The following is a 25894-nucleotide window of genomic DNA, read 5'->3' as shown; positions in this document are numbered from 1 at the left end:
TGACGAAGAGATCAGAAGTATCTCGAAACATGTTGTTGTTGCTGGACTAGTGCACTTGTATTTTTATTGGAAACTTGTAGACAGACTGCAAGGGAAGAAGGTGAGTGAAAAAGTGATAGTCCACACGCAGTTAAGATCCGGATCCTTGCTGTGTGTGTAGACTTCACAGCCACACTTCCTTCACCCTAAAAATTTGTTACAAGTATATTGTCCTTTGTAATTTTATTGGAATCGTTTTTCAAAATAAAAGTGTTATGAAAAAAGAAATGTAAAAGAAACCGCTATGTGTTTGAAAAATCATCTCTGATCGTGAGTAGCGGTACGATTTGCTTATAAGAAAGATACCTTGATAAGAGTATTCCAACTTACCTATAGTGAGTTGCGGTACGCCACCGTCGTATCATTCTATTCTTCTAAAACACTCTGAATTTATATGTACTTCACATATTTGGATATCAATTTTTTTATCTCTCATTTCTACTATATGGAAATTCCGAATAATTCCCCTTGAGAGAGAAAAGGATATAAGAAGTGAAGCCTTTGAAGGAATATACTGCAAGGGGAGCACCGATGCGCGCTCCCGGCTGCCTGCTCTTGGGTCACGTGGGGCGGCTGTGTGCTGCGTAACAAAACACCATGGGGTTTATTCTAGTTCATTCTTTCTGACAAAATCCTTCTTAGATGGACAAAACCATGTGCACTGCAGGGGGGCAGATGTAACATGTGCAGAGAGAATTAGATTTGGGTGAGTTATTTTGTTTCTGTGCAGGGAAAATACTGACTGCATGATTTTACACTTCAATATAGATCTCACTTTGAAGAAAAACCCCACCCAAATCTAATTCTCTCTGCACAAGTTACATCTGCCCCACCCGCAGTGCACATGGTTTTGTCCATCTAAGAAGGATTTTGTCAGAAAGAATGGACTAGAATAACCCCCCATAAGTCACAGTCCTATTACTTGAAAAGCCTAAACAGTGAAAAAAACGGCTATGGGGAACACCCAGCGTTTTATGGTAGCGCACACGGGCCAATGCCTGCCGGGGGGGGGGGGGGGGGGGGGGGGCGGATGGCTGATGTCACAGTTCAGACTGACTTTTATTTCCAAAGGAGAGAGAAAATCATTCTATGGTCGGTGACCATTAAATGGTTTTCTCATCTTTTAGTTGCATACGAGGGGATGTGTTCGCGTACATCCCCTTGCATGTTACCGAGGGGATTCGGCGGCAGGGGGGGTGGGGCTGGACATTCATCTGGGCGGCGTTTCAGGGCTCGTTAAGCTGTGAGCGGCCAATGCTTAGCAAGCCTTGCTGAATCAGGCCCAATATATTTGTGTGCAGTAACAGTATATCAAACTAGGTAAGAACCATTTCTATAAGAAACTGTTATTAATAATAATAATAATAATAATACTACAGGTAGGTCCCAGGAAAAATACCTGAAGTTTTTAATACTGTAGCTGTAATAGTGCAGAACAATGTGCGTCTGGATCAAATTGCAGTAGATGTTTCTAAATCAAATACTTAACTGATGACGGATAACCCGGGGGCCCCGTCGTCAGTTCAGGGAAGCACAATTACATTTGCAAACAAAGTGACATTTATAGGTAACTTACCAGCCCCCTGTACGCCCTGTCCGTGTCCTCCTCCAGTGGCTGCTTCCGGGTTGGCGCCGTCTCTGTGACGATGCTGGCGCCGCTCCGATGGTCGCAATGTTTGCGTGCGACATCGTCACTGATGCGCGCTCCCGGCTGCCTGCTCTTGGGTCACGTGGGGGTGCTGCGTAACAAAACACAAACAAAACACCATGAGTCACAGTCCTATTACTTGAAAAGCCTAAACAGTGAAAAAAACGGCTGTTTCCATACCTAGAAAAACTTTAAGGGAAACAGAATACAAACAGTGAAACAAAACGAATGGCTGTGACTACAGAATACTATCTACAGTGGTGAAAGGCTGCCATCTACTGGGCAGTATATGAAAGTGTGGCTAGATTGTACAAATACATTAAAAATCTTGCAGAATATTTTAAAAAAATGCGGACAGCATTTGGGGACTGTCCCTGAAAACTGCATACCCCAGTCTCCATGTGCCTGGCCACGGACCTGTGGCTATGCCTATATATGTCAATGGTCCACCGGGGGAGGTGCTGTCAAACATGGCATACTCCCCTGTGGTTAAAAGGCAACATGTGTCTATACGTGGGCAGACAAGTGGGTGCCTGTGTGGGCAAAAGGACAAAGAAAATAAATTTACGCAAAGGGGTCCCCCTATGGAAAGAGCTGAGTAATGTATGGATAGGTGATCAAATGGCCACCACCTATGGGCAAAGGGTGAACTTTACAGGAAAGAAAAAAGTGCCATGATGGATAATATGCTGAAAGGACGGGGTGTGCGATGGGTTCTTCCGTCGCTCCGTCCTTTGCAAATGCCTACATGTGGGAGGTTGAGCGAAGCCTGTTTTTGCGTGATGAGCCCATACGTAGGCATCTAGATCTATATACACGGTACATAGACGATCTTTTGATCATATGGACCGGGCCACTCACCACCCTAGAGGACCTGGTTAAAACACAAAACGCTTCCAACCATCCGATTAAATTGTCCCTGACCTCCAGTACACAGGAAATTCACTTTCTGGATGCGAGTATCCTGATAGCTCAGGAGCAGATACACACTGCACTATTTGTTAAGCCCACAGACCGGAACACCATTCTCCGGCATAACAGCTTTCACCCACGATCTACAGTAGAAGGACTGCCTTGTTCACAGTTCCTGCGTGTATGCAGGATAACTTCGGATCCTCTGTTATGTATACAACAACTGGACGAGATGTTACACAAATTTGAACAGCGAGGGTACCCCAGGGCGAGCCTAATTAAAGCCAAAGACAAGGCACTGGCACAGGACAGACAGTCCATGATCACCAGTTGCCAACCCAAAAAAGCTCAACTCCCAGCCATCCCATGGGTGAATGAATACAGCACCACCAGTACAGTCACCACTAAATCATCAAAAAGCTGGTGGCCCATGATTACGTCAGACCCGGATTTAAAAAGTCTTAAACAAACTAGACTATTACCCAGTTACAAGCGCAGTTACAACCTTAAAGACCGTTTGGTCAAGCTTGACATTACTGCATTCAATTCCACTCCCCCAGGCACCAGACAGCGAGAGAACGGGTGCTTCTGCTGCCTGGGATGCACTACATGCAGTTCCCTCACACCCAGCACCACCATACAACATCCCCATACTGGGAAAAATTTCAAAATCCGTTGGCTTCTGACATGTACCTCTAAATTCATTATATATGTCATCAATTGCCCCTGCGGCTTGTATTACATGGGGAAGACTGACTGCACACTCAAAGTCAGGATGGCGCAACATCGATGTGCCATACGAGCAGCCCTCATCTCCGGCAAAAGTGAGCAGCCAGTGGCCCGTCACTTTGCCACGTTTAAACAGCATGGCAACCCTGCGGTATAAAATAGTGGACCACGTACCATTCTCCATCAGGGGCGGTAACAGATCCAGAAAACTGTTGCAGTTAGAATCCCAATGGATTTTCAAACTGGATTCATTACAGCCCAGAGGGCTGAATGAGAATCTTGGCCTACACAATTTCCTATAAAATAGGTGCCCACGCACTACCGCCATACCCTCAGCTGTTCCCATTTGGGTCATGCTCCTCGTCCACCATACTTTCAGCATATTATCCATCATGGCGCTTTTCTCTTTCAATGGTCCTGGTGACACAGCTTCACATTGGGATGTAGGAGGGTCCGCAGGAGCCAGGCACCTATCCTAAAGCTTTTGGAGGGTAGGCTCCTCCCCTACTGCATCCCAGATTCCTCAGTTCGTGTTAGGTGCCCACTGGAGTGGGTGCTATTCTAAAGGGCTGCCGGAGCAGCCGAAGGAGTAGAGCTAGTTAGGGTTTTTATTATTTTATTAACTTTTACACTAGCTAGGTAGGCACAGTGTGAGGATTCTCATTAGTGAATCTTCACACTGCTAGCGCAGCAGGAGCTGACAGAAGCGCGTCCTGTCAGCTCACTGTGCACATGGGAGACGCTGTCTGGCCTCCCTGTGCAGCGCTTACAGCTTCTTTTAAGAAGCTGCCTGGGCTCCGGAGCGCTCTGAAACCGGCTTCACGCTAGGTGGGGATCATGGGGGACAGGCGCTCCGTGATGGCGGCGGCCATTTTATGCGGAGCTTACACACTGAGCTCCTGATACGAGAGGACAGCAGTGTTGTTACAGGCATGTTCCGAGTGGTCCCCAGCTGAGGGGGAGATACTGGAACAAGGAGATCCTACAATGGGAGCGGCTGTCTGGGGGTAGTTGGCGCCAAAAGTCACAGACCCCGCAGCGGCAGGGACTTGATCCCTTCCCTCACTCTGTTTTGGCGCCATTCAGAACGCTTGCAGCGGAGCTGAGCTGGCTTACAGATCCTGACAGAGTGATTGGATTTCCTGGGCATACCTTTCCCCATTCTGAAGACTACAGAAAGCTAAGTGAACTGAGTATATTGGTTCTGTATATAATGTTTGTACATTTAATGCTGGGACTGTGTTAATTGAGAACATCAGGTCTGAGCAACAGCCTGTGGTCTTGGGGGAGGGAGCCTCAAATGCATTGAGCGCTTGCAGTGGTTGTACACTGAAAATTGTCCCTGAGGGGGGCTTATGTATTTATATGCGCTGCTGTGAAACCCATGGGGAGTGAACTCCAGAGGGTAGTACATCAGAACTTGCATGGGCCAAGCCCTAGGCAGGTCTGAAAATGCTTTGGTGCATTACTGGACAGGCAGAGTGATGGCTGGTAATTTCCCTAGACCATTGCCATTCTCTCAGCAGTCCCCTAGCTCTGTGCCTCGGACCCAGACAGATCCTGATTTATTACTGGTCATGCAGGATACTGCTATGGGAATCAGCAGGTTTAAATTACTTGTTGCACAAGTTTTATGGTTATTCTGTGGGGACACCTAAAAGGTCTTATTCAGAGCCATTATTAGCTGCTGATGAGGTAGGAGACTACACAGAACCAAACCAGGGTGATATTTCTGAAGAGTCCTCAGCCTCAGGGGTAGAGGATTTTATTACTGCTGTTAAACAGGCATTAAATTTGTCTGTGAAGGATAAACTCCTGCAAAGGTTGTTTTTTATGAGACAGCGTAAAGATTCTGATATCTCCCTGCAAAGGGGCCTAAAAAACCCCTGATAAAAGGCTTCAGATACTTAAAAGATTTCTAAACCTGTACCCCATGCCTGAGGCGCATGCTGACCTCTGGAAAAAAGGTCCCAGTGGTAGATGCTTCTGTGACACGTGTATCAAGACCTCAGGTGGAGCCACTGTGCTACCAGTACAAGGGGTAGCAGCGTTTAAGGACCCCGCAGACTAAAAGCTGGAGGGTAACCTCAAAGCATTATTTTAAGGGGTGGGATACACCCTACGCCCTCTGATGATTTCAGCCTGGGTCTCTAAGGCCATGATCGTGTGGGCCAGAAATTTGTGCACTATTTTACACGTTGACCCTTGTGTGTTATTGCTTGCAGAGAAGCTTAAAAACGGCTGCAGAGCATGTATTGAAGTCTGAGAGGAAGCTCTCAAAATGGCTGCCAGAGTTTCCACAGTGTCTGTAAATGACAGGAGAGTCCTCTGGCTTAAGGCTTGGGAGGCAGATAATGTGTCTAAGAAAGCCTTAGAGACAATAGCTTTTAAAGGAAAGCTGTTATTTGCTTCTGAACTGGAAAAGGTTATTAAGCAGGCCACAGGTGGCAAAAGTAGTTTCCTGCCAGTCCCTGCAGCCAAGCAGACATCAAGGTTTCTGCTTTCAGGCCAGCCTTGCGGCCCTCCCTTAGAGGAGGTGCGTCTTTCTGAGGGCAGCCCTTCAGGGGAAGGGTCCTAAAGTCTAAATTTGGTTCCTTTCAAAAATAAGAAACCAAAACACAAAGAAGAGGACAAACCATCTGCATGACTGCCAAGGGTTTTGCCCGGCGGTGGTCTAGATGGGGGGGACATCTGACACTGTTCAAAGACGCATGGGCATTGTTAGACCGGGATTCTTGGGTGTTAGAAATTACAACCCAGGGTTACAGAATTCCCTTCAAGGGTCTTCTTCCAAGAAGATTCATTCCCACGCCAATACCAAAAGGGGCTCGGCTCCGTACAGCTCCCTTGGGAGCGGCTCATTCTTTTTTAGAGAAGGGTGTGGTGATCCCGGTCCCCAGAGCGGAATGGAAAAGAGGCTTTTATTCCACTGTGTCGGGTGTCCAAACCAGACGGGTCTTTCAGACCGATTCTCAATTTAAAGTCGTTAATTATCCATTTGTGGGTAGACCATTTCAAAATGGAGTCTCTATGGTCAGTGCTGTGAAGCCTGGACCAGGGAGAATTTTTGGCGTTCATGGATGTCCAGGACGCGTACCTTCATGTTCCTGTTCACCCAGGACATCAGGCCCTATTGAGATAGGAGACCATACACTTGCAATTCCAGGCGTTGCACTTCGGCCTGGCCTCAGCGCCAAGGGTATTCACCAAGATAATGTCTGTAATGGCGGCTGTGCTTCGACTGAGGGGAAACACCGTGATCCCATATTTGGACGACCTGCTGTTCAGAGCGGAGTCAGCAGACATGTTGAAGAGTCACTTGGCAAAAGCCATTGGGTTTTTGGCAGGCTCACGGCTTGTTTTTAAACTTACAAAAGTCTCAGTTGGTGCCGTCACAGAGACTCCAATTCTTGGGGGTCATTCGGGTTACCCATCTACATCGGGTATTTTTACTGGAGGCAAAGGCCAGGGATCTGGTTGCCTTAGTCCAGGAGATTCTCAGCTCTCGGAGCACATCAGTATGGAGGTGCCTCAAGCTGCTGGGGAAGATGGTGGCGTCTTTCGAGACGCGGCAGTTTGCCAGGTTCCACTCTCGGGTGTTCCAGTGAGAATATTTTGAAGGCTTGGTCAGGAATCACACAGACCATGAAATCTGAACAGATAGTGCTGTCTTCGGAAACTCGAGCCTCCCTGAAATAGTGGACAGACGTGGACTCCCTTCAGTGGGGTTGGTCACTGCAGTCCTGGAGCTGGCTGATAGTCACTACCGACACCAGTCTCAGGGGCTGGGGGGGCAGTAGTCTTGGACCTGCGTCTGCAGAGTTTGTGGACTCCATAGGAATCTGCCTTACCGATCAGTATCTTGAAACTGAGAGCTGTGTGGAAAGTGTTTTCTCTAGCGGGAGACAGGTTGCAGAGGCTCCCTTTAAGGATTCAGACTGACAACACCACAGCTGTGGCTTATCTGAACCACCAGGGAGGCACACGCAGCAAGCTGGCTATGTGGGAGGTGTCCCGAATCTTCTTGTGGGCGGAACAGAATGTTCCAGCATTATCAGCAATATTTATACCAGGAATGGAGAATATAGAGGCCGACTTCCTGAGCAGGAAGGAGCTGATGGAAGGGAAATGGAGCCTGAACCCACAAGTATTCCACCAGATTACATGGAGGTGGGGAACCTTGGAGGGGGACCTGATGGCATCCAGATTCATCCATCAGGTACCCAGGTTTTATGCCAGGATGAGGGATCCACTGGCAGAAGCGGTGGATGCCATGTCTATCCCCTGGGAGGGGAATTCTCTTTATGTTTTTCCACCAGTTCCAATGCTGGCAAGAGTGTTGAAAAAGATACAGGCCCTGACAATTCCAGTAATTTTAGTGGCCCCAGATTGGCCAAGGAGGTCCTAGTACTCGAGGCTTCAGAAATTCTCTGTGGACTCATGGCGTCTACCTCTGAGGTCAGACCGTCTAAGACAAGGACCGTTTAACTATCTGGATTCAGCTTGATTAATTTTGATGGCCTGGCAGTTGAAACCGCCATTTTGAGGAATATAGGATTCTCAGAGGTGGTGGTTAACACGATGATTAAAGCCAGAGAGTCTTCTGAAAATTATTATAGGGTCTGGAAGACCTATATTCGATGGTGTGAAAGATAGAAATCACACACATCCCGATTTAAAGTGGCTAAAATTGTTGGAGTTTTTTACAGAATGGACTTTCCTCTGGGTTAAGCCTTCAGTAACTCAAAGTACATATCTCGGCCTTGTCAATTTCTTTCTGAAGAAGGGTTGCATTAATACTGGAAGTCAGACCTTCCTGCAGGGGGTTTTCTCTATTGAACCCTCCCTACAAGCAACCAGTAGCGCCAGGGGAATTATCTCTGGTTCTGGAGTACCTTAAAAAGGCGCCTTTTGAGCCGTTAAGGTTGGCTGACCTTAGTTTCCTTACAGGGAAGCTGGTATTTTGTTGGCGGTGGCGTCAGAAAAAAAGAGTATTGGAGTTGGGAGCTTTGTTCTACAAGTCTCCCTCCCTTATATGTCATGATGATAGGGCTGTCTTTCGGACAGTACCCCAAGATTTTTACCAAAAGTAGTCTCTGCTTTTCATCTAAATCAGGAGATGGTTCTGCCTGTGTTTCAACCCCCAGAGGGTTCTAGGAAAAGGGACAAATTGAGGAATTTGGATGTTGTGCGCGTCTTGCGCGTTTAGGTGGACAGAGTTAAGAGTGTCAGAAAGACTGATACTTTACTGGTTTTGTATGACATACACAAAATTGGTTGGGCTGCTTCTAAGCAGACCATTGCTAGGTGGTTGCGCTCTGTTATTGCGTTTGCATATGCTAAAGTTGGTAGGCCTGTACCGGCCAGGATTAATGCGCATACCACCAGGTCGGTTACCACCTCTTGGGCGGTTCGACTTGGGGCAACAGCTGAGCAGGTTTGCAGGGCTGCCATTTGGTCATCTGTTCATACTTTTGCCAAATTCAATAGGTTCCATGAGTTCGCGTCGGTGGACGCATCATTCGGGCGAGCAGTGATGAGAACTGCAGACCTGAGCGTACCCACCCAAAAGGACCGGCTCTGGAACGTCCCAATGTGAAGCTGTGTCACCAGGACCATTGAAAGAGAAAAAGGGATTTTTGTAAGAACTTACCGTTCGAATCCCTTTCTCTGATATGGTCCTGGTGACACAGCGATCCCTCCCTTACGCTCAGTAAGTATGCCAGTGTTCATGATGTTTCATGTTATAATTGGTTGAAAAGTTAAATTTAAAATTGTGCATATGATATGTGCAGGCGTTGTACTGAGTTAATGTATTCCAGTGGCTTTGAAAGATTGAACTGAGGAATCTGGGATGCAGTAGGGGAGGAGCCTACCCTCCAAAAGCTTTAGGATAGGTGCCTGGCTCCTGCGGACCCTCCTACATCCCAATGTGAAGCTGTGTCACCAGGACCATATCAGAGAAAGGGATTCGAACGGTAAGTTCTTACAAAAATCCCTTTTTTTCTTTCCTGTAAAGTTCACCATTTGCCCATAGGTGGTGGCCATTTGATCACCTATCCATACATTATTCAGCTCTTTCCATAGGGGGACCCCTTTGCGTAAATTTATTTTCTTTGTCCTTTTGCCCACACAGGCACCCACTTGTCTGCCCACGTATAGACACATGTTGCCTTTTAACCACAGGGGAGTATGCCATGTTTGACAGCACCTCCCCCGGTGGACCATTGACATATATAGGCATAGAGAAAAGGAGATATTCACTGGGAATAATCAAGCGCTATGACAATGAGCTGGTTCTATAATGTAAGCTGCTGCCTGGGTGTGGGGGTAGTCACTCCCCACTGATAGAAAAGAAGAAAGTACTTGCACAGGGCAAGTTAGGCAGCGCTTATTTCAATGAATAAACCAAGGTGTATAAAGGTATAAATTTTACTGTTTAAAATAGCATATAAATACAGTATACATTTACAGGTATAAAACAATGAATAACATAACTCAATAAAAAATGGAAAGGTGGGGAAGTAAAAGTAAATTGGAATTAATAATGGCAATAATAAAAAGGAAGGTATCCCGCCTCAGTGGACATTCATATAGTGGAAAAATATATATTTTTGATCACTGAATTGTGGAGAGCAGGTAAGTGCACTTTACCGGCTTGGAGTACTGGATCCTTTTTGAAGAATGAAATGGTAGCTGGAGAGTCCTCACAATGTGTGCGGCCGTAGGATATGCCGCTGGAGGAGTCAGAAGTCGCAGGTGGAATCAGTCCTCTAGTTGAGGTGTGAGACAGATGGTGAATGTCTCAAAACACCGGAGGGATGTTAGTACAGCGATTTGACCTGTAGTTACCAGCAGCAAATAAGATGTGGCTTCCGTGTCCAAGTTAGAAACCTCGCTAGGTGTAGATGTTGTTAACCAGCGGTATCTTGGAGCACGGTGTCCGCCTTTAAATGGAATCCAGTGTTGGGGTGTGAATAAATATCCACAAAGAGAGAGTGTCCACAGCAGTGTCCTGAGGCGATGTCCTGAGGCAGGGATAACCAGGGGGTTCACCTAACGCGTTTCACTGCTTCCTGCAGCTTTATCAAAGGTGTGGGGAACTGTGTACCTGGTTCAGGTATATATACCTTCTCTAATGAGAAATCTAGTGCACCTGTGCGGTGCAGCATAGCAGTACTAAACACTCAAATTAAGCAAAATAACAAATAAAGAATAGGTAGGCAGACATATAGTATAGCAATATTATAAGACACTCTAAAATCACTTCAAAATTATGTGTACATAAACATTTATTGTATTTTGTTCCGATCACGTGATTTGCGGAGATCACGTGATCGGGATACTGTCACACTTAAAAAAGGGGAATATGTGTCCCATGAGATCATAATCAGAGAGAGATCATTAGACCAATGAGAATCGCAATCAGTAGTTCCAACATTATAAAAGGCATTCATAAAGCATTTGAGGTGTATCACGTATTTGTATAGACAATTTGCTTGTGGAACGCATATTGCGTTCCAAATCCAATGGCGTTCAATCGCTTCCGCCTCTGCCCCGGAAGCGAAAGACTGCTCTGAGGAATGGATAATTATTTAGACGGCATAGAGGGGCGCGGCATGCAGCAGTGTTAGCCCTCATGTGTACTCGTCGCTTCAGCGTCATTATGTGACGCGTGAAAGGGGGCGTCTGTTCGCTCGAAGGTTACTCCGCCCATCAGTGGAGCGCACATGCGTTCCAAATGGAGGGCACATGACCGGGCTAGCCAATCAACAATAGGCATAGTTTTACGGCAACTAGATGAGAAGCACATTACATAGTTTATCTTGAAGATGTATATATACACATTATATTAGACATCTAGAAACCAACAAGAAAGCCCCAGGGGACCAAGGTAAAAGAAATGAATTACTTATATTGGATGATAGGATAAATTTTCAAAAAAAGAGAGAGAGAGAGGGGGGGAGGGGGGAGGGGGAGGGTTGGGGGTTAAATGTAAAGGACTGATCATGATAAAACTTATTCAAGGTAGGCATCAAACATGGGATTTTATATATGCTGAACATCTTTTTACAGGCATAATTCCTCGGAATGCAATGATTATTTTTATTTTAATTTAATCCCTGTTCATATTCAATATTCAATAAAGGAGAGAAATTCATCCGCTTGAGTATATTGTGTCTTTATTAAGTATTTGTATGTTAGAGTGCTACATTATAATGGGACCTCTATTTTTATATATATATATGGGATCCATTCAATAATAGCTAAACATATTTATATTGCTAAGCTGATGTTTGGGGGAGGGGGGGGGGAGGGAAGGAACATGAGAAAAACAAGAAAATGTAAAAATGTATATTCTATTATGAAGCCAATGGATAAATATAAATTTAAATATAAATTCAAAGAACTATATTCAGCTCCATTGCCTCGTTCAATCCTCTGGGAAAGAGTGAATCCATTTTAAATGTCCAAAAAATCTCCTGTTTACATAGGATACGGAACCTGTCCCCGCCCCTCTTAGTGGGCGGTACATGTTCCAATCCCGTTAGTTTCAAATCCTTGGGATCATTCTTGTGGCATTCAGAGAAATGTCTAGAGACACTGTGGAGGAGAGATCCTTTTATGATGTTCCGACGGTGTTCAAGGAATCTGGACCTCAAACATCGTGTGGTTCTCCCCACGTATTTCAAATTACACGTACAGGTGAGTAAATAAATGACAAAGGAAGTATTACAATTAATAAATCCCTTTATCTTCATTTTATCAGTGGTTGTAGTAACTTCGGTCAATTTGTTGGTGATAAAATTGCATGTAATGCAAGGGTTACCACCACATTTATAGCATCCTGAAGGTTTTGTTGGGAGCCAGTCAAGTAAGGGGATTGGGGCAGGAATTTTAGGGCATTTTAGGTTACTTGGGGCTAGCAAGTTTTTTAATGACTTATTTTTCTTGAATATGAAAGACGGTTGGGGAGGAAGTATCTCCCTTAATATGGAATCTTGTTTTAATATTGAGTGGTTTTTGTCTATGATTTTTTTGATTTCTTTATAGTCCTTATTAAATGTAGAGATAAAGGAAATACGATTCTCTTAATTAGAGAAGGGGTCTGGATGGCATTTATCCTTCGGACGTCTGTCCATCAGGAGAGCATCCCTATCTCTTTCTCTGCTGGTAATATATGCGTCTTGTACGAGTTGGGAAGGATATCCACAGTTTTGAAATGCAGAGACGAGGTCCTTCGCCTGGCTGTCAAAGGAATCCAATTGTGAACAGTTGCGTCTGAGTCGCAACATCTGTCCCTTGGGTATGTTCTTCACCCAAGGAGGATAATGGCCACTCTTAAAATGTAAATAAGAGTTGGTATTTACAGATTTTTGATAATTACTAGTATGAATTGAGTTATCAACACTTCTTAAAGAAAGATCAAGAAAATTAATAGAATTGGGGTGAAATTCGTGGGTAAACCTTAAATTAAAAGAATTTGAATTTAAATATGAAACAAAAGAAGTGATGGATTGGTGATCCCCATCCCAAATGAAAAATAAATCATCTATATAACGGCCATAGAGGACCAGGTTCGCGCCAAACGAGGACCCCCAAATAAGTTGGTCCTCAACCTCCCCCATGTAGAGGTTGGCATAGCTTGGCGCAAACCTGGTCCCCATGGCCGTACCCATCACCTGTAAGTAAAAAGTGTCTTGAAAAAGAAAATAATTGTGTTTAAGGATAAATGATATGGAATTAGTGAGAAAGTGTTGGAGTTCCGCCGTCAGATCACCATCCTCTCTCAGTTTTTTGGAGATGGTGTTAATTCCCAATTCATGTGGAATATTGGAGTAAAGACTCTCCACATCTAAGGTCAAGAAATGATAGGTCTCTTTCCAAACAATATCCTTTAATAAAAAAAAAAAAAAAAAAAATATATATATTTTGGAGCTAAAAACACTTCTGGATCAAGCACTTACCAATTCTATCATCACAAAAGATGAATACCAATTTTTGTTTAATCCCCACCCTTTGGTTCCTATTTTTTATCACCTCCCCAAAATTCATAAAAATCTCACCTCCCCACCCGGTCGCCCTATTATTTCTGGTGTCCAATCACTCACTTCCAACCTTTCACAATTTGTTGATTCCCATTTACAATCACGGGTGACCGCCCTCAGATCACACATCCGTGACTCTACCCATTTTTTAAATTTGATAAAAGGATATTGTTTGGAAAGAGACCTATCATTTCTTGACCTTAGATGTGGAGAGTCTTTACTCCAATATTCCACATGAATTGGGAATTAACACCATCTCCAAAAAACTGAGAGAGGATGGTGATCTGACGGCGGAACTCCAACACTTTCTCACTAATTCCATATCATTTATCCTTAAACACAATTATTTTCTTTTTCAAGACACTTTTTACTTACAGGTGATGGGTACGGCCATGGGGACCAGGTTTGCGCCAAGCTATGCCAACCTCTACATGGGGGAGGTTGAGGACCAACTTATTTGGGGGTCCTCGTTTGGCGCGAACCTGGTCCTCTATGGCCGTTATATAGATGATTTATTTTTCATTTGGGATGGGGATCACCAATCCATCACTTCTTTTGTTTCATATTTAAATTCAAATTCTTTTAATTTAAGGTTTACCCACGAATTTCACCCCAATTCTATTAATTTTCTTGATCTTTCTTTAAGAAGTGTTGATAACTCAATTCATACTAGTAATTATAAAAAATCTGTAAATACCAACTCTTATTTACATTTTAAGAGTGGCCATTATCCTCCTTGGGTGAAGAACATACCCAAGGGGCAGATGTTGCGACTCAGACGCAACTGTTCACAATTGGATTCCTTTGACAGCCAGGCGAAGGACCTCGTCTCTGCATTTCAAAACTGTGGATATCCTTCCCAACTCGTACAAGACGCATATATTACCAGCAGAGAAAGAGATAGGGATGCTCTCCTGATGGACAGACGCCCGAAGGATAAATGCCATCCAGACCCCTTCTCTAATGAAGAGAATCGTATTTCCTTTATCTCTACATTTAATAAGGACTATAAAGAAATCAAAAAAATCATAGACAAAAACCACTCAATATTAAAACAAGATTCCATATTGAGGGAGATACTTCCTCCCCAACCGTCTTTCATATTCAAGAAAAATAAGTCATTAAAAAACTTGCTAGCCCCAAGTAACCTAAAATGCCCTAAAATTCCTGCCCCAATCCCCTCACTTGACTGGCTCCCAACAAAACCTTCAGGATGCTATAAATGTGGTGGTAACCCTTGCATTACATGCAATTTTATCACCAACAAATTGACCGAAGTTACTACAACCACTGATAAAATGAAGATAAAGGGATTTATTAATTGTAATACTTCCTTTGTCATTTATTTACTCACCTGTACGTGTAATTTGAAATACGTGGGGAGAACCACACGATGTTTGAGGTCCAGATTCCTTGAACACCGTCGGAACATCATAAAAGGATCTCTCCTCCACAGTGTCTCTAGACATTTCTCTGAATGCCACAAGAATGATCCCAAGGATTTGAAACTAACGGGATTGGAACATGTACCGCCCACTAAGAGGGGCGGGGACAGGTTCCGTATCCTATGTAAACAGGAGATTTTTTGGACATTTAAAATGGATTCACTCTTTCCCAGAGGATTGAACGAGGCAATGGAGCTGAATATAGTTCTTTGAATTTATATTTAAATTTATATTTATCCATTGGCTTCATAATAGAATATACATTTATACATTTTCTTGTTTTTCTCATGTTCCTTTCCCCCCCCCCCCCCTCCCCCAAACATCAGCTTAGCAATATAAATATGTTTAGCTATTATTGAATGGATCCCATATATATATATAAAAATAGAGGTCCCATTATAATGTAGCACTCTAACATACAAATACTTAATAAAGACACAATATACTCAAGCGGATGAATTTCTCTCCTTTATTGAATATTGAATATGAACAGGGATTAAATAAAAATAAAAATAATCATTGCATTCCGAGGAATTATGCCTGTAAAAAGATGTTCAGCATATATAAAATCCCATGTTTGATGCCTACCTTGAATAAGTTTTATCATGATCAGTCCTTTTCATTTAACCCCCAACCCTCTCCCTCCCCCCCCCCCCTCTCTCTCTCTTTTTTTGAAAATGTATCCTATCATCCAATATAAGTAATTCATTTCTTTTACCTTGGTCCCCTGGTGCTTTCTTGTTGGTTTCTAGATGTCTAATATAATGTGTATATATACATCTTCAAGATAAACTATGTAATGTGCTTCTCATCTAGTTGCCGTAAAACTATGCCTATTGTTGATTGGCTAGCCCGGTCATGTGCCCTCCATTTGGAACGCATGTGCGCTCCACTGATGAGCGGAGTAACCTTCGAGCGAACAGACGCCCCCTTTCACGCGTCACATAATGACGCTGAAGCGACGAGTACACATGAGGGCTAACACTGCTGCATGCCGCGCCCCTCTATGCCGTCTAAATAATTATCCATTCCTCAGAGCAGTCTTTCGCTTCCGGGGCAGAGGCGGAAGCGATTGAACGCCATTGGATTTGGAACGCAATATGCGTTCCACAAGCGAATTGTCTATACAAATACGTGATACACCTCAAATGCTTTATGAATGCCTTTTATAATGTTGGAACTACTGATTGCGATTCTCATTGGTCTAATGATCTCTCTGATTATGATCTCATGGGACACATATTCCCCTTTTTTAAGTGTGACAGTATCCCGATCACGTGATCTCCGCAAATCACGTGATCGGAACAAAATACAATAAATGTTTATGTACACATAATTTTGAAGTGATTTTAGAGTGTCTTATAATATTGCTATACTATATGTCTGCCTACCTATTCTTTATTTGTTATTTTGCTTAATTTGAGTGTTTAGTACTGCTATGCTGCACCGCACAGGTGCACTAGATTTCTCATTAGAGAAGGTATATATACCTGAACCAGGTACACAGTTCCCCACACCTTTGATAAAGCTGCAGGACGCAGTGAAACGCGTTAGGTGAACCCCCTGGTTATCCCTGCCTCAGGACATCGCCTCAGGACACTGCTGTGGACACTCTCTCTTTGTGGATATTTATTCACACCCCAACACTGGATTCCATTTAAAGGCGGACACCGTGCTCCAAGATACCGCTGGTTAACAACATCTACACCTAGCGAGGTTTCTAACTTGGACACGGAAGCCACATCTTATTTGCTGCTGGTAACTACAGGTCAAATCGCTGTACTAACATCCCTCCGGTGTTTTGAGACATTCACCATCTGTCTCACACCTCAACTAGAGGACTGATTCCACCTGCGACTTCTGACTCCTCCAGCGGCATATCCTACGGCCGCACACATTGTGAGGACTCTCCAGCTACCATTTCATTCTTCAAAAAGGATCCAGTACTCCAAGCCGGTAAAGTGCACTTACCTGCTCTCCACAATTCAGTGATCAAAAATATATATTTTTTCCACTATATGAATGTCCACTGAGGCGGGATACCTTCCTTTTTATTATTGCCATTATTAATTCCAATTTACTTTTACTTCCCCACCTTTCCAATTTTTATTGAGATATGTTATTCATTGTTTTATACCTGTAAATGTATACTGTATTTATATGCTATTTTAAACAGTAAAATTTATACCTTTATACACCTTGGTTTATTCATTGAAATACAGTAAGCGCTGCCTAACTTGCCCTGTGCAAGTACTTTCTTCTCATATATAGGCATAGCCACAGGTCCGTGGCCAGGCACATGGAGACTGGGGTATGCAGTTTTCAGGGACAGTCCCCAAATGCTGTCCGCATTTTTTTTTAATATTCTGCAAGATTTTTAATGTATTTGTACAATCTAGCCACACTTTCATATACTGCCCAGTAGATGGCAGCCTTTCACCACTGTAGATAGTATTGTGTAGTCACAGCCATTCGTTTTGTTTCACTGTTTGTATTCTGTTTCCCTTAAAGTTTTTCTAGGTATGGAAACAGACGTTTTTTTCACTGTTTAGTCTTTTCAAGTAATAGGACTGTGACTCATGGTGTTTTGTTTGTGTTTTGTTACGCAGCACACAGCCGCCCCACGTGACCCAAGAGCAGGCAGCCGGGAGCGCGCATCAGTGATGATGTCGCACGCAAATATCGCGACCATCACAACCATCGGAGCGGCGCCAGCATCGTCATAGAGACGGCGCCAACCCGGAAGCAGCCGCTGGAGGAGGACACGGACAGGGCGTACAGGGGGCGGGTAAGTTACCTATAAATGTCACTTTGTTTGCAAATGTAATTGTGCTTCCCTGAACTGACGACGGGGCCCCCGAGCTCCGAAACGTTTTCTGTTTGGCACATGGAATAAAACTTCCACTTTCTTCACTATTTACGTCAGTCTCCGAGTGCCGCTTATTACCATCCTGTGTGTATATATATATATATATATATATATATATATATATAAAATATATATATATATATATATATATATATATATATATATATATATATATATGCTTTCCGGGGTATAAGGTTAATCGTCATCAGTTAAGTATTTGAGTTAGAAACATCTACTGCAATTTGATCCAGACGCACATTGTTCTGCACTATTACAACTACAGTATTAAAAACTTCAGGTATTTTTCTTGGGACCTACCTGTAGTATTATTATTATTATTATTATTAACAGTTTCTTATAGAAATAGTTCTTACCTAGTTTGATATACTGTTACTGCACACAAATATATTGGGCCTGATTCAGCAAGGCTTGCTAAGCATTGGCCGCTCACAGCTTAACGAGCCCTGAAACGCCGCCCAGATGAATGTCCAGCCCCACCCCCCCCTGACGCCGAATCCCCTCGGTAACATGCAAGGGGATGTACGCGAACACATCCCCTCGTATGCAACCAAAAGATGAGAAAACCATTTAATGGTCACCGACCATAGAATGATTGGTACTCTTTACCTAGCACGGCGCCCATCGCGGGCATCGCGGCCATCGCATGCACTAAAAAACGGTTGCGACGCGATGCCCGCGATTTCCCATAGGGAACAATGTTAAAAGTGTCAATGGACGCGATTTTAGTGTTCAATGCCTCAATGCCCGCGATTTTTCCATAGGAAACAATGTTAAATGGGCCACAGAGCCCAAATAGTCCCCCTGAAGTCTGAAATGGCCCCCACAATTGTTAACGCCACCCCACGATTAACGTGAACCCGAAGCGTGGCGAGCGCAGCGGTACGCGTCCTCCGACCTTTTCATACCCCCACTATCCACGTCGGCGTGGAGTTGAGAATAGAATAGTGTGGCAAGCGCAGCGAGCCACCGAGCCCGAAGTGTGGCGAGCCCCGCGAGGGGACGCGGATACCTGTGAAGCCCGCGAAGGGACGCGTTTACCTGTGAAAGAATCCGCGTCCCCTCGCCACGCTTCGGGCTCGGTGGCTCGCTGCGCTCGCCACACTATTCTATTCTCAACTCCGCGCCGACGTGGATAGTGGGGGTATAAAAAGGTCGGAGGACGCGTACCGCCGCCCCTCGCGGGCTCGCTACGCTCGCCACGCTTCGGGTTCACGTTGATCGTGGGGTGGCGTTAACAATTGTGGGGGCCATTTCTGGCTTCAGGGGGACTATTAGGGCTCTGTGGCCCATTTAACATTGTTTCCTATGGAAAAATCGCAGGCATTGAGGCATTGAACACAAAAATCGCGTCCATTGACACTTTTAACATTGATCCCTATGGGAAATCGCGGGCATCGCGTCGCACCCGTTTTTTTACTGCATGCGATGGCTGCGATGCCCGCGATTTTTTACCCCCGATGACCGCGATGGACATCGTGGGCGCCGTTCTAGGTAAAGAGTACCGAATGATTTTCTCTCTCCTTTAAAAATAATAGTCAGTCTGAACTGTGACATCAGCCATCCGCCCCCCTGGCAGGCATTGGTCCGCGTGCGCTACCATAATACGCTGGGTGTTCCCCATATCTGGCTCCTTGTCCGCCCCTGCCCAACCCCTCACCAAAGCTGTTCGCTTACGGGGTCTGCACATGTGCAAATATGTGCATGCGCAGACCCTCCACCATCGGAATAGGGTCACATTCCACCCCTTTCGATTGGTGCTAAATTACCCCATTGGATGATTGCCATATGAGTCCACCCTTTCATGATAATATCATTCAGTGTCTGACTATAATTTGCATATTGTAACCACATCTACAGATTTTTTTAACTTCTACATAAATTTGCATGTATGGGAATATTTAGGGAGCTATTCAGTGAACACTAATTGTTTGGGGAACTGGAATTCAATTGAAAGTATTCAATGTTCAGCCTGTGATTCTACCTCAGGTCCATTGAGGAAAATATTACTGCATGCCATGCCTTCTTCAACATTGTACTAGTGAGCAAACATTGGCGGGGTAGCATACTTTGTAAGATTTTTAAAACATGATTAGATACTCAAAGATTTATGTTTTTATATTATTGCTGATTAATGTATAATTACTATTTTCATATGTGCTTTAAGTAATACAAGAAAACAAAAAAATTCGAGAGATGCAAACGGAACACAATCTTGAATTGGCTAGAAGCAGAAAGCAGGTATGTCTTATCTAACCACGGTTTATGAACTTTACTACAATAATATAAAGGATATGTATCAATACATCAATGTTCCTTCTAACCTGAATCTACCTTAAGGCACCTTAATGCTCAAGTTTTAAGAATATCCATGGCTCAGCACTGATGATGATATCAAATTGACTGTGTTACTAATTAGTACTGATACCCGTCCTTACCTTACCCATCCCTGGAGTGACCTGTCATTTGTAGTTTATAAGTTTCCACAGTGCCCCAGCTTACTGCCAGGTCGCTGATGTCACACATGGGTGGGGCAGAGCAGTGGCACATCATTGGGAGCAGGCAATGCTTGAAGCTGACGATGTAGTGTGAACAGGTCCCGTATTACTCAATCCAGGTTACTCGTTCACACTGCACAGCAACCCAGGTCACAGCCATGTTCATCCCTGGTTGAGACCAGGGTTAAAATGTACCCCTTTATGTAGAGTACTGTATGTAATTGTTTACTAGAAATGATTACATAAATATGTTCTAGTGTATATGTTTTTTTTATTAGATAGTAGAGGTGACAAAAGACAAAGAAGATCAGGAATGCAAGCTACTGGATTTACAGTTTCAGCTGAATGAATCAAGTAACAGAGTTAAGGAGCTTGAAGAAACAACAAGTAGGAAAGCCTATCCAATTATTATGTATTATTAATTGAAATAGAGTGTAATAGTATATCATAATTGCTTAGAGTAGTACAGTTATAAGAAGGCATATTATTGACCTAAGTACTCTTTATATTTTATTTTCAAGTGTCATGGAAATTTTAATTGACATACTGTAGGAGATGTTATAATTTAACAAAACAAAATGCATCAGTGGACTTGTACTTTTTGTGTGCATCCATTACGTAATTGTTTGCAGTTTTTGTATGCTCAATTTACTCATCAAGTAGATAATAAATAGGAAAATAACAGGCTACAGCAGTGGTTCCCAAACTGTGCGCCTAGGCTCCCTGGGGTGCCTCGGAGCACTTGTAGGGTGCCACAGTCTGGCGTCCAGAACCAATTCAAATTATTTATGGCCATTGAAACAGGCAAAATCAGTGCTTGTGGCTTCCAATTATAAAATATGTGGGGAAACAAAAGTGAATAGTGTTCCTGACCACATAACTGGACCTAAGGATGACATTTAAGCACAACTTATTTAATTATTTTTTTTATTCTTGGTAACAAACTTTGGCCTAGGGGTGCCCTGAAAAATATTCTGATACTCTAGAGTGCCGTGATTCAAAAAAGTTTGTGAACCTCTGGGCTACAGGAAAGTTTTGGATAAAGTAGTATTAGTTGAAAATATTTCCATCATTTATTATCTAATAACAATAATAATCAATGTTATTGAAACATGTTTAAAAAAAAATCTACTTTTTTGTTTCCAGTGACATGAAATATAAGGCCTTATTCTAGTTCACTCTTAGAGGCCAATTCCTTCTCAATTGGACAAAACCATGTGCACTGCAGGTGGGGCAGATAGAACATGTGCAGAGAGAGTTAGATTTAGGTGGGGATTTTCTTGAAAGTGAGATCTATATTGCAGTGTAAAAATAAAGCAGTCAGTATTTTCCCTGCACAGAAACAAAGTAACTCACCCAATCTAATTCTACCTGCCCCTGTTACATCTGCCCCCCATGCATTGCACATGGTTTTGTCCATCTGAGAAGGAATTTGCCTCTGAGTGAACTAGAATAAGGCCCATAAAGACCAAAAAGTAAAGGATGACATGCAGATGTGCTAAATGTCAAGGTTGCCTCTGTGCTTTGGAAGCAGCTATCCTTTTAAGGTAATCAACTTCCGGAAATATGAAAAATGGATTTGCAAAGATACAATGACAAAAATCAAATATATGTTAAATCCCTTGTGTGTGTAATCATGGGCTAGTGTGGTGCAAACAGTGTCACACAATGTGTGTCGACTGGCCAAGGGTGGAAAATGGTAGTTAAAACAGTGTGTAACATGGTAAACAAATAGAGGAATGCAGAAAAAATATATGAATAAACATAAACAGATGTGTGCACATGCATGTATCCTTCGTGCACTACAAGTCATGTTACACATAACTCCTGACTTCCTTGTGACTCCGTGTGTCTTTTTTGCAAAATAGACAAACAAGCAGCTGCTTCTGATTAAAGTGGCTTGCCTATTTATTCTTCGGGAGACGTCAGGGGCCACAGGACTAACAGTGGGTAGTTAGCGGGAGAGCAACCATTTCAGCACCAGAAAGGTTAAACTTCTTGGTTTCTCCCAGTCAGCCAGGCTCCTCCCCTCCTCTATCCCCCCTCCAGGCCAAGCCATCCATGTCTCCGGTGTTTGCCCCCCTTGTGGTGGAGACTCCCTGGACACGTGCTTTAGCCGTATGGCTCTGGTCAGGGTGGCCCCTTCCCTCAAACTGCTCCTCCCTCAGGACACTGATACGGACAGTGATGATGTGGAGGGACAACTAGTTGATAACAGGAATGTTGATGACGATGACGCCCCAAGGGACGACGCATTATCCTGCATCAATATAGTGGCCTTGGTGACAGCGGTCAAGGAGGTGTTAAATTTACAGGACCCTGCTTAACCACCAAGGTCCTCGGCCATGATGAAGTGGACTACCTCCCACGCAAATACAGTTGTGGAGGGGTGTAGTGCAGATGACCTGCTGCTTGCTATTGACATCAAGCACCAGGCCGCACTATATTTAGGGGAGGCTGCACTGGATGCAGCTATCCTTACCTCTCGCATGTCCACCTTGGCTTTGGCGGCTCGTCGGTCTCTATTGCTTCACTCCTGGAAGTCGGATTCTAATTCTAAGAAAAGGCCCTTCCCTTTGAGAAGCCATTGGACAAAGTCGTGGCTACGGTGGGGAAGCATTCCTGCTGTCCACTCCTACTGCATGTCCCCGCGCTGCTTTCTAATCCTTTCGCTCTCAGGGCAGGGGTGGGGACAGTTTCACAAGACCCCAGCCCGTAAACATATCTTGGCCACCATGCAGCTTGAATCTAAGCCAGAGGACAAGCCCTCCTGGGGAATCCAGGGTGGGGGCTCTCCTGCTGCGGTTTTCAGATATCTGGCTGGAATCCACGACAGGCGCATGGGTTCGGGATGTGTTCTCCCAAGGCTACTCCATAACCTTGTGCCATCGTCCACCAAGCTCATTCTTTTCCACAAGTACTCCAAAGAACTTGGAAAAGCGCAGAGCCCTGGAGCAGACCATCCAGAAGCTACGGTCCTAAAGTTCAGGATGGAAACCTTGAGGTCCATAGTTCTGGCCTTACATCCAGGGGACTACATGGCAGCCCTGGACATCCATGATGTATATCTGCTTATACCCATAAAACAGGAACATTAAAGGTTTATGCGTTTGCACTGCAGGACCATCATTTCCAGTTTTAAGCACTGCCTTTCGGCCTATCCACTGCACCCAGGGTGTTCACGAAGGTCATGGCGGTAATGGGCAGCAGACTTCACAATTAGGGCATCCAGATACTTCCATATCTGGACAACCTGTTGATCCTAGCACAGTCGCCAGAGGTGCTCAGGGTCCAGGTGGTGGAGGTCCTGGAACGTTACGGCTGGACCATAATTTGACTTAAATTTTCTATGCTTCCAGCTCAGTCCATGATCCATCTGGGGGCCCAGATAAACATTGTTCATCAGCGTATCTACTTGATCGGCGTCTCCTCTCCCTTAGGCGAGTGTCAATCCATACCTGCATGAGGGTCCTGGCTCAATGGTGTTGGTCTTTAACATGGCGGAATATGCAAAATTCCACTCACGCCCTCTCCAACAAGAGATCCTCAGTTATTGGTCTGGGTCTTAGACCAATCTTCGGTCCCACCAAATTGTCTTATCAGTGGCAGTATGGATCTCCCTGTCCTGGTGGCTTCTGGACCAGAACCTCATGGAGGGGAGACAGTTTTGGATCCACCGGTGGACTCTCCTCACCACGGACACCAGTCTCTGTGGTTGGAGAGTGATTACATGTCAAAGATCTTTCCAGGGATTGTGAAATGCACAGGAATCCTTGCTGTCGATCAATGTCCTCGAACTGAGGGCAGTCCTAAAGGCCCTCCACCAGGTGGAACCTTGGCTCCGAGGTCACCCTATGCAAGTCCAGTCAGACATCACGACAATGGTGGCTTGAATCAACCACCAGGGGGTACTCAAAGGCCATGGCAGAGGCCTCCCACATCTTTCGATTGTCGAAGGGGAAGATCCCAGCTCTATCTGTGATCTTTATGCTCTGATGTATGCCTTTTCCCCCATCTCAGTCTTTCTCAGAGTCCTCCACAAGTTGAAGGCGGAAGGGGCACGTTGATCCTGGTGTCCCCACATTGACCCAGGAGGATTTGGTTCTCGGATCTGCAGGCCCTGTCAGTGGCCCGTCCAATCAATCTACCTCTATGGCTGGACCTTCTCACTCAAGGTCCGTGTCTACATCCGAACCTGCAGCATCTGGCTTTGATGGGGTGGCTGTTAAGACCTCCTTGTTGAGAGCCAAAGGCTTTAACTCAAGGATCATATCAACTACGCTCAGGGCCTGCAAATCTTCCTCAGCTGGTGCATGCCATCGCATCTGTCGGGCTTACTTTTCCTGGTGTCTCACTCAAAGTTTCAATCCCAGGACTTACCATTTTCCAGGATTCTGTCATTCTTACAAAAGGGTTTGGAGGCTGGGCTGTGCTTGTCTTCTTTGAAGGTGCAATTCTCGGCTCTCTCCATCCTATTCTGCAGGAGGTTGGCTTTATTGCAGGATGTCCGCACTTTCATGCAGGGTGTCCTGCGTATCCAATCTCCCTTTGTTCCCCCTGTTGCTCTATGGGATCTTTCTCTGGTCCACGAGGCTCTTCAGGGTGCCCCGTTTGAACCCTTAAGTTTGGTGGACCTTTACTGGCTACCTGGAAAACAGTTTTCCTGTTGGTGATTGCTTCGGCCAGGAGGGTATCTGACCTGTTGGCTCTGTCCTGTATACCAATACTTTCTTAGGCTTTTATGCGTTTGATACATTTGCCTACCAGGACTCTGCATTTGGCCAGAGTGTACTGGCCGCGGCACATGCGAGTCCCCACCCTAAGGTGGCTGCTTTAGGATGTCCCACTGTTAGCCCTGTGGCCCCCTGACATCTCACAAAGAATAAAATGAGATTTATGTTTAACCTGTTAAATCTCTTTCTTCGAGGACGTCAGGGGCCACAGGGATCCTTTCTTACTGTGCCTGCTTCAGTTGGATTGAAGTTAATAGTACTGTAACTCAGTTGAGTGAACTCAGTTAATAGTTCCTGCATTGAGTAAACTCACACATGTTACAGTTATGGTTTCCTCTGTTGAGGGAACTCACATATATTTGAATGTGTTTCAGTATGATTATTCTCTTCCTTCTCTCTTGTCTCCTGCCCTTGGTTGTTAAAAACTGAGTAGCTTGGTCTGGAGGCTGGGTGGTGGAGGGTAGGAGCCTGGCTGACTGGGAGCAGCCAAGAAGTTTAACTTTCTGGTGCTGGAATGGTTGCTCTCTCACTCACTATCCACTGTTAGCCCTGTGGCCTCTGACGTACTCGAAGAAAGAGATTTAAATCTTGTTTTCTGTTTGTGAGTTTGTGATTGTGGGTGTACCTGCATACAAAATGCTATGTGAACAGTGTTTTACTGGAAAACACTGTAACTTAGCATTTCATATTCTATACTTCACCTAATGTGGTTACCTTCCAAAACATCAGTATTGCTGACTGTATTACTGAATTCTAGCATCCCTTTTTGAGCTGCTATATGTTTCTGCAGCCATACACATTGGCATAAAGCCATGCTAACAGATGTTGGGCAAAAGCATTAAAAAAAAACTTTGTCTAATTTATGGTTTGGACTACTACATTACACCAGCTTACAATTCTTATGTAATTTACATGGTACTTGTTTCCTAGCACGGCCACAACGATCATAATCGC

The 25894-nt window shown here is 44.4% G+C and overlaps 1 protein-coding gene across 8 annotated transcripts in view; it reads left to right on the top strand.

Annotated features, from left to right (window-relative positions):
• Nucleotides 1–25894, top strand: part of SYCP1 (synaptonemal complex protein 1) — a 276938-nt gene that overhangs the window by 65530 nt on the left and 185514 nt on the right. For 7 of the 8 annotated variants that reach the window (XM_083172734.1, XM_083172733.1, XM_083172735.1 and 4 more), the window contains exons 10-11: nucleotides 19877–19954; nucleotides 20490–20594. In XM_083172734.1, coding sequence (XP_083028860.1) covers nucleotides 19877–19954; nucleotides 20490–20594 — 183 coding nt within the window. Of the gene's footprint in view, nucleotides 1–19876; nucleotides 19955–20485; nucleotides 20595–25894 lie in introns of all 8 variants that reach the window. The other variant, XM_083172732.1, reaches the window with a different exon arrangement.

The sequence above is a fragment of the Crinia signifera genome, chromosome 2 (assembly GCF_055691185.1).
Source record: "Crinia signifera chromosome 2, ASM5569118v1, whole genome shotgun sequence".
In the NCBI taxonomy this organism is placed as follows: domain Eukaryota; kingdom Metazoa; phylum Chordata; class Amphibia; order Anura; family Myobatrachidae; genus Crinia; species Crinia signifera.
The sequence above is the reverse complement of the archived record's forward strand: the minus strand, read 5'-3'. Positions and strand labels throughout refer to the sequence as shown.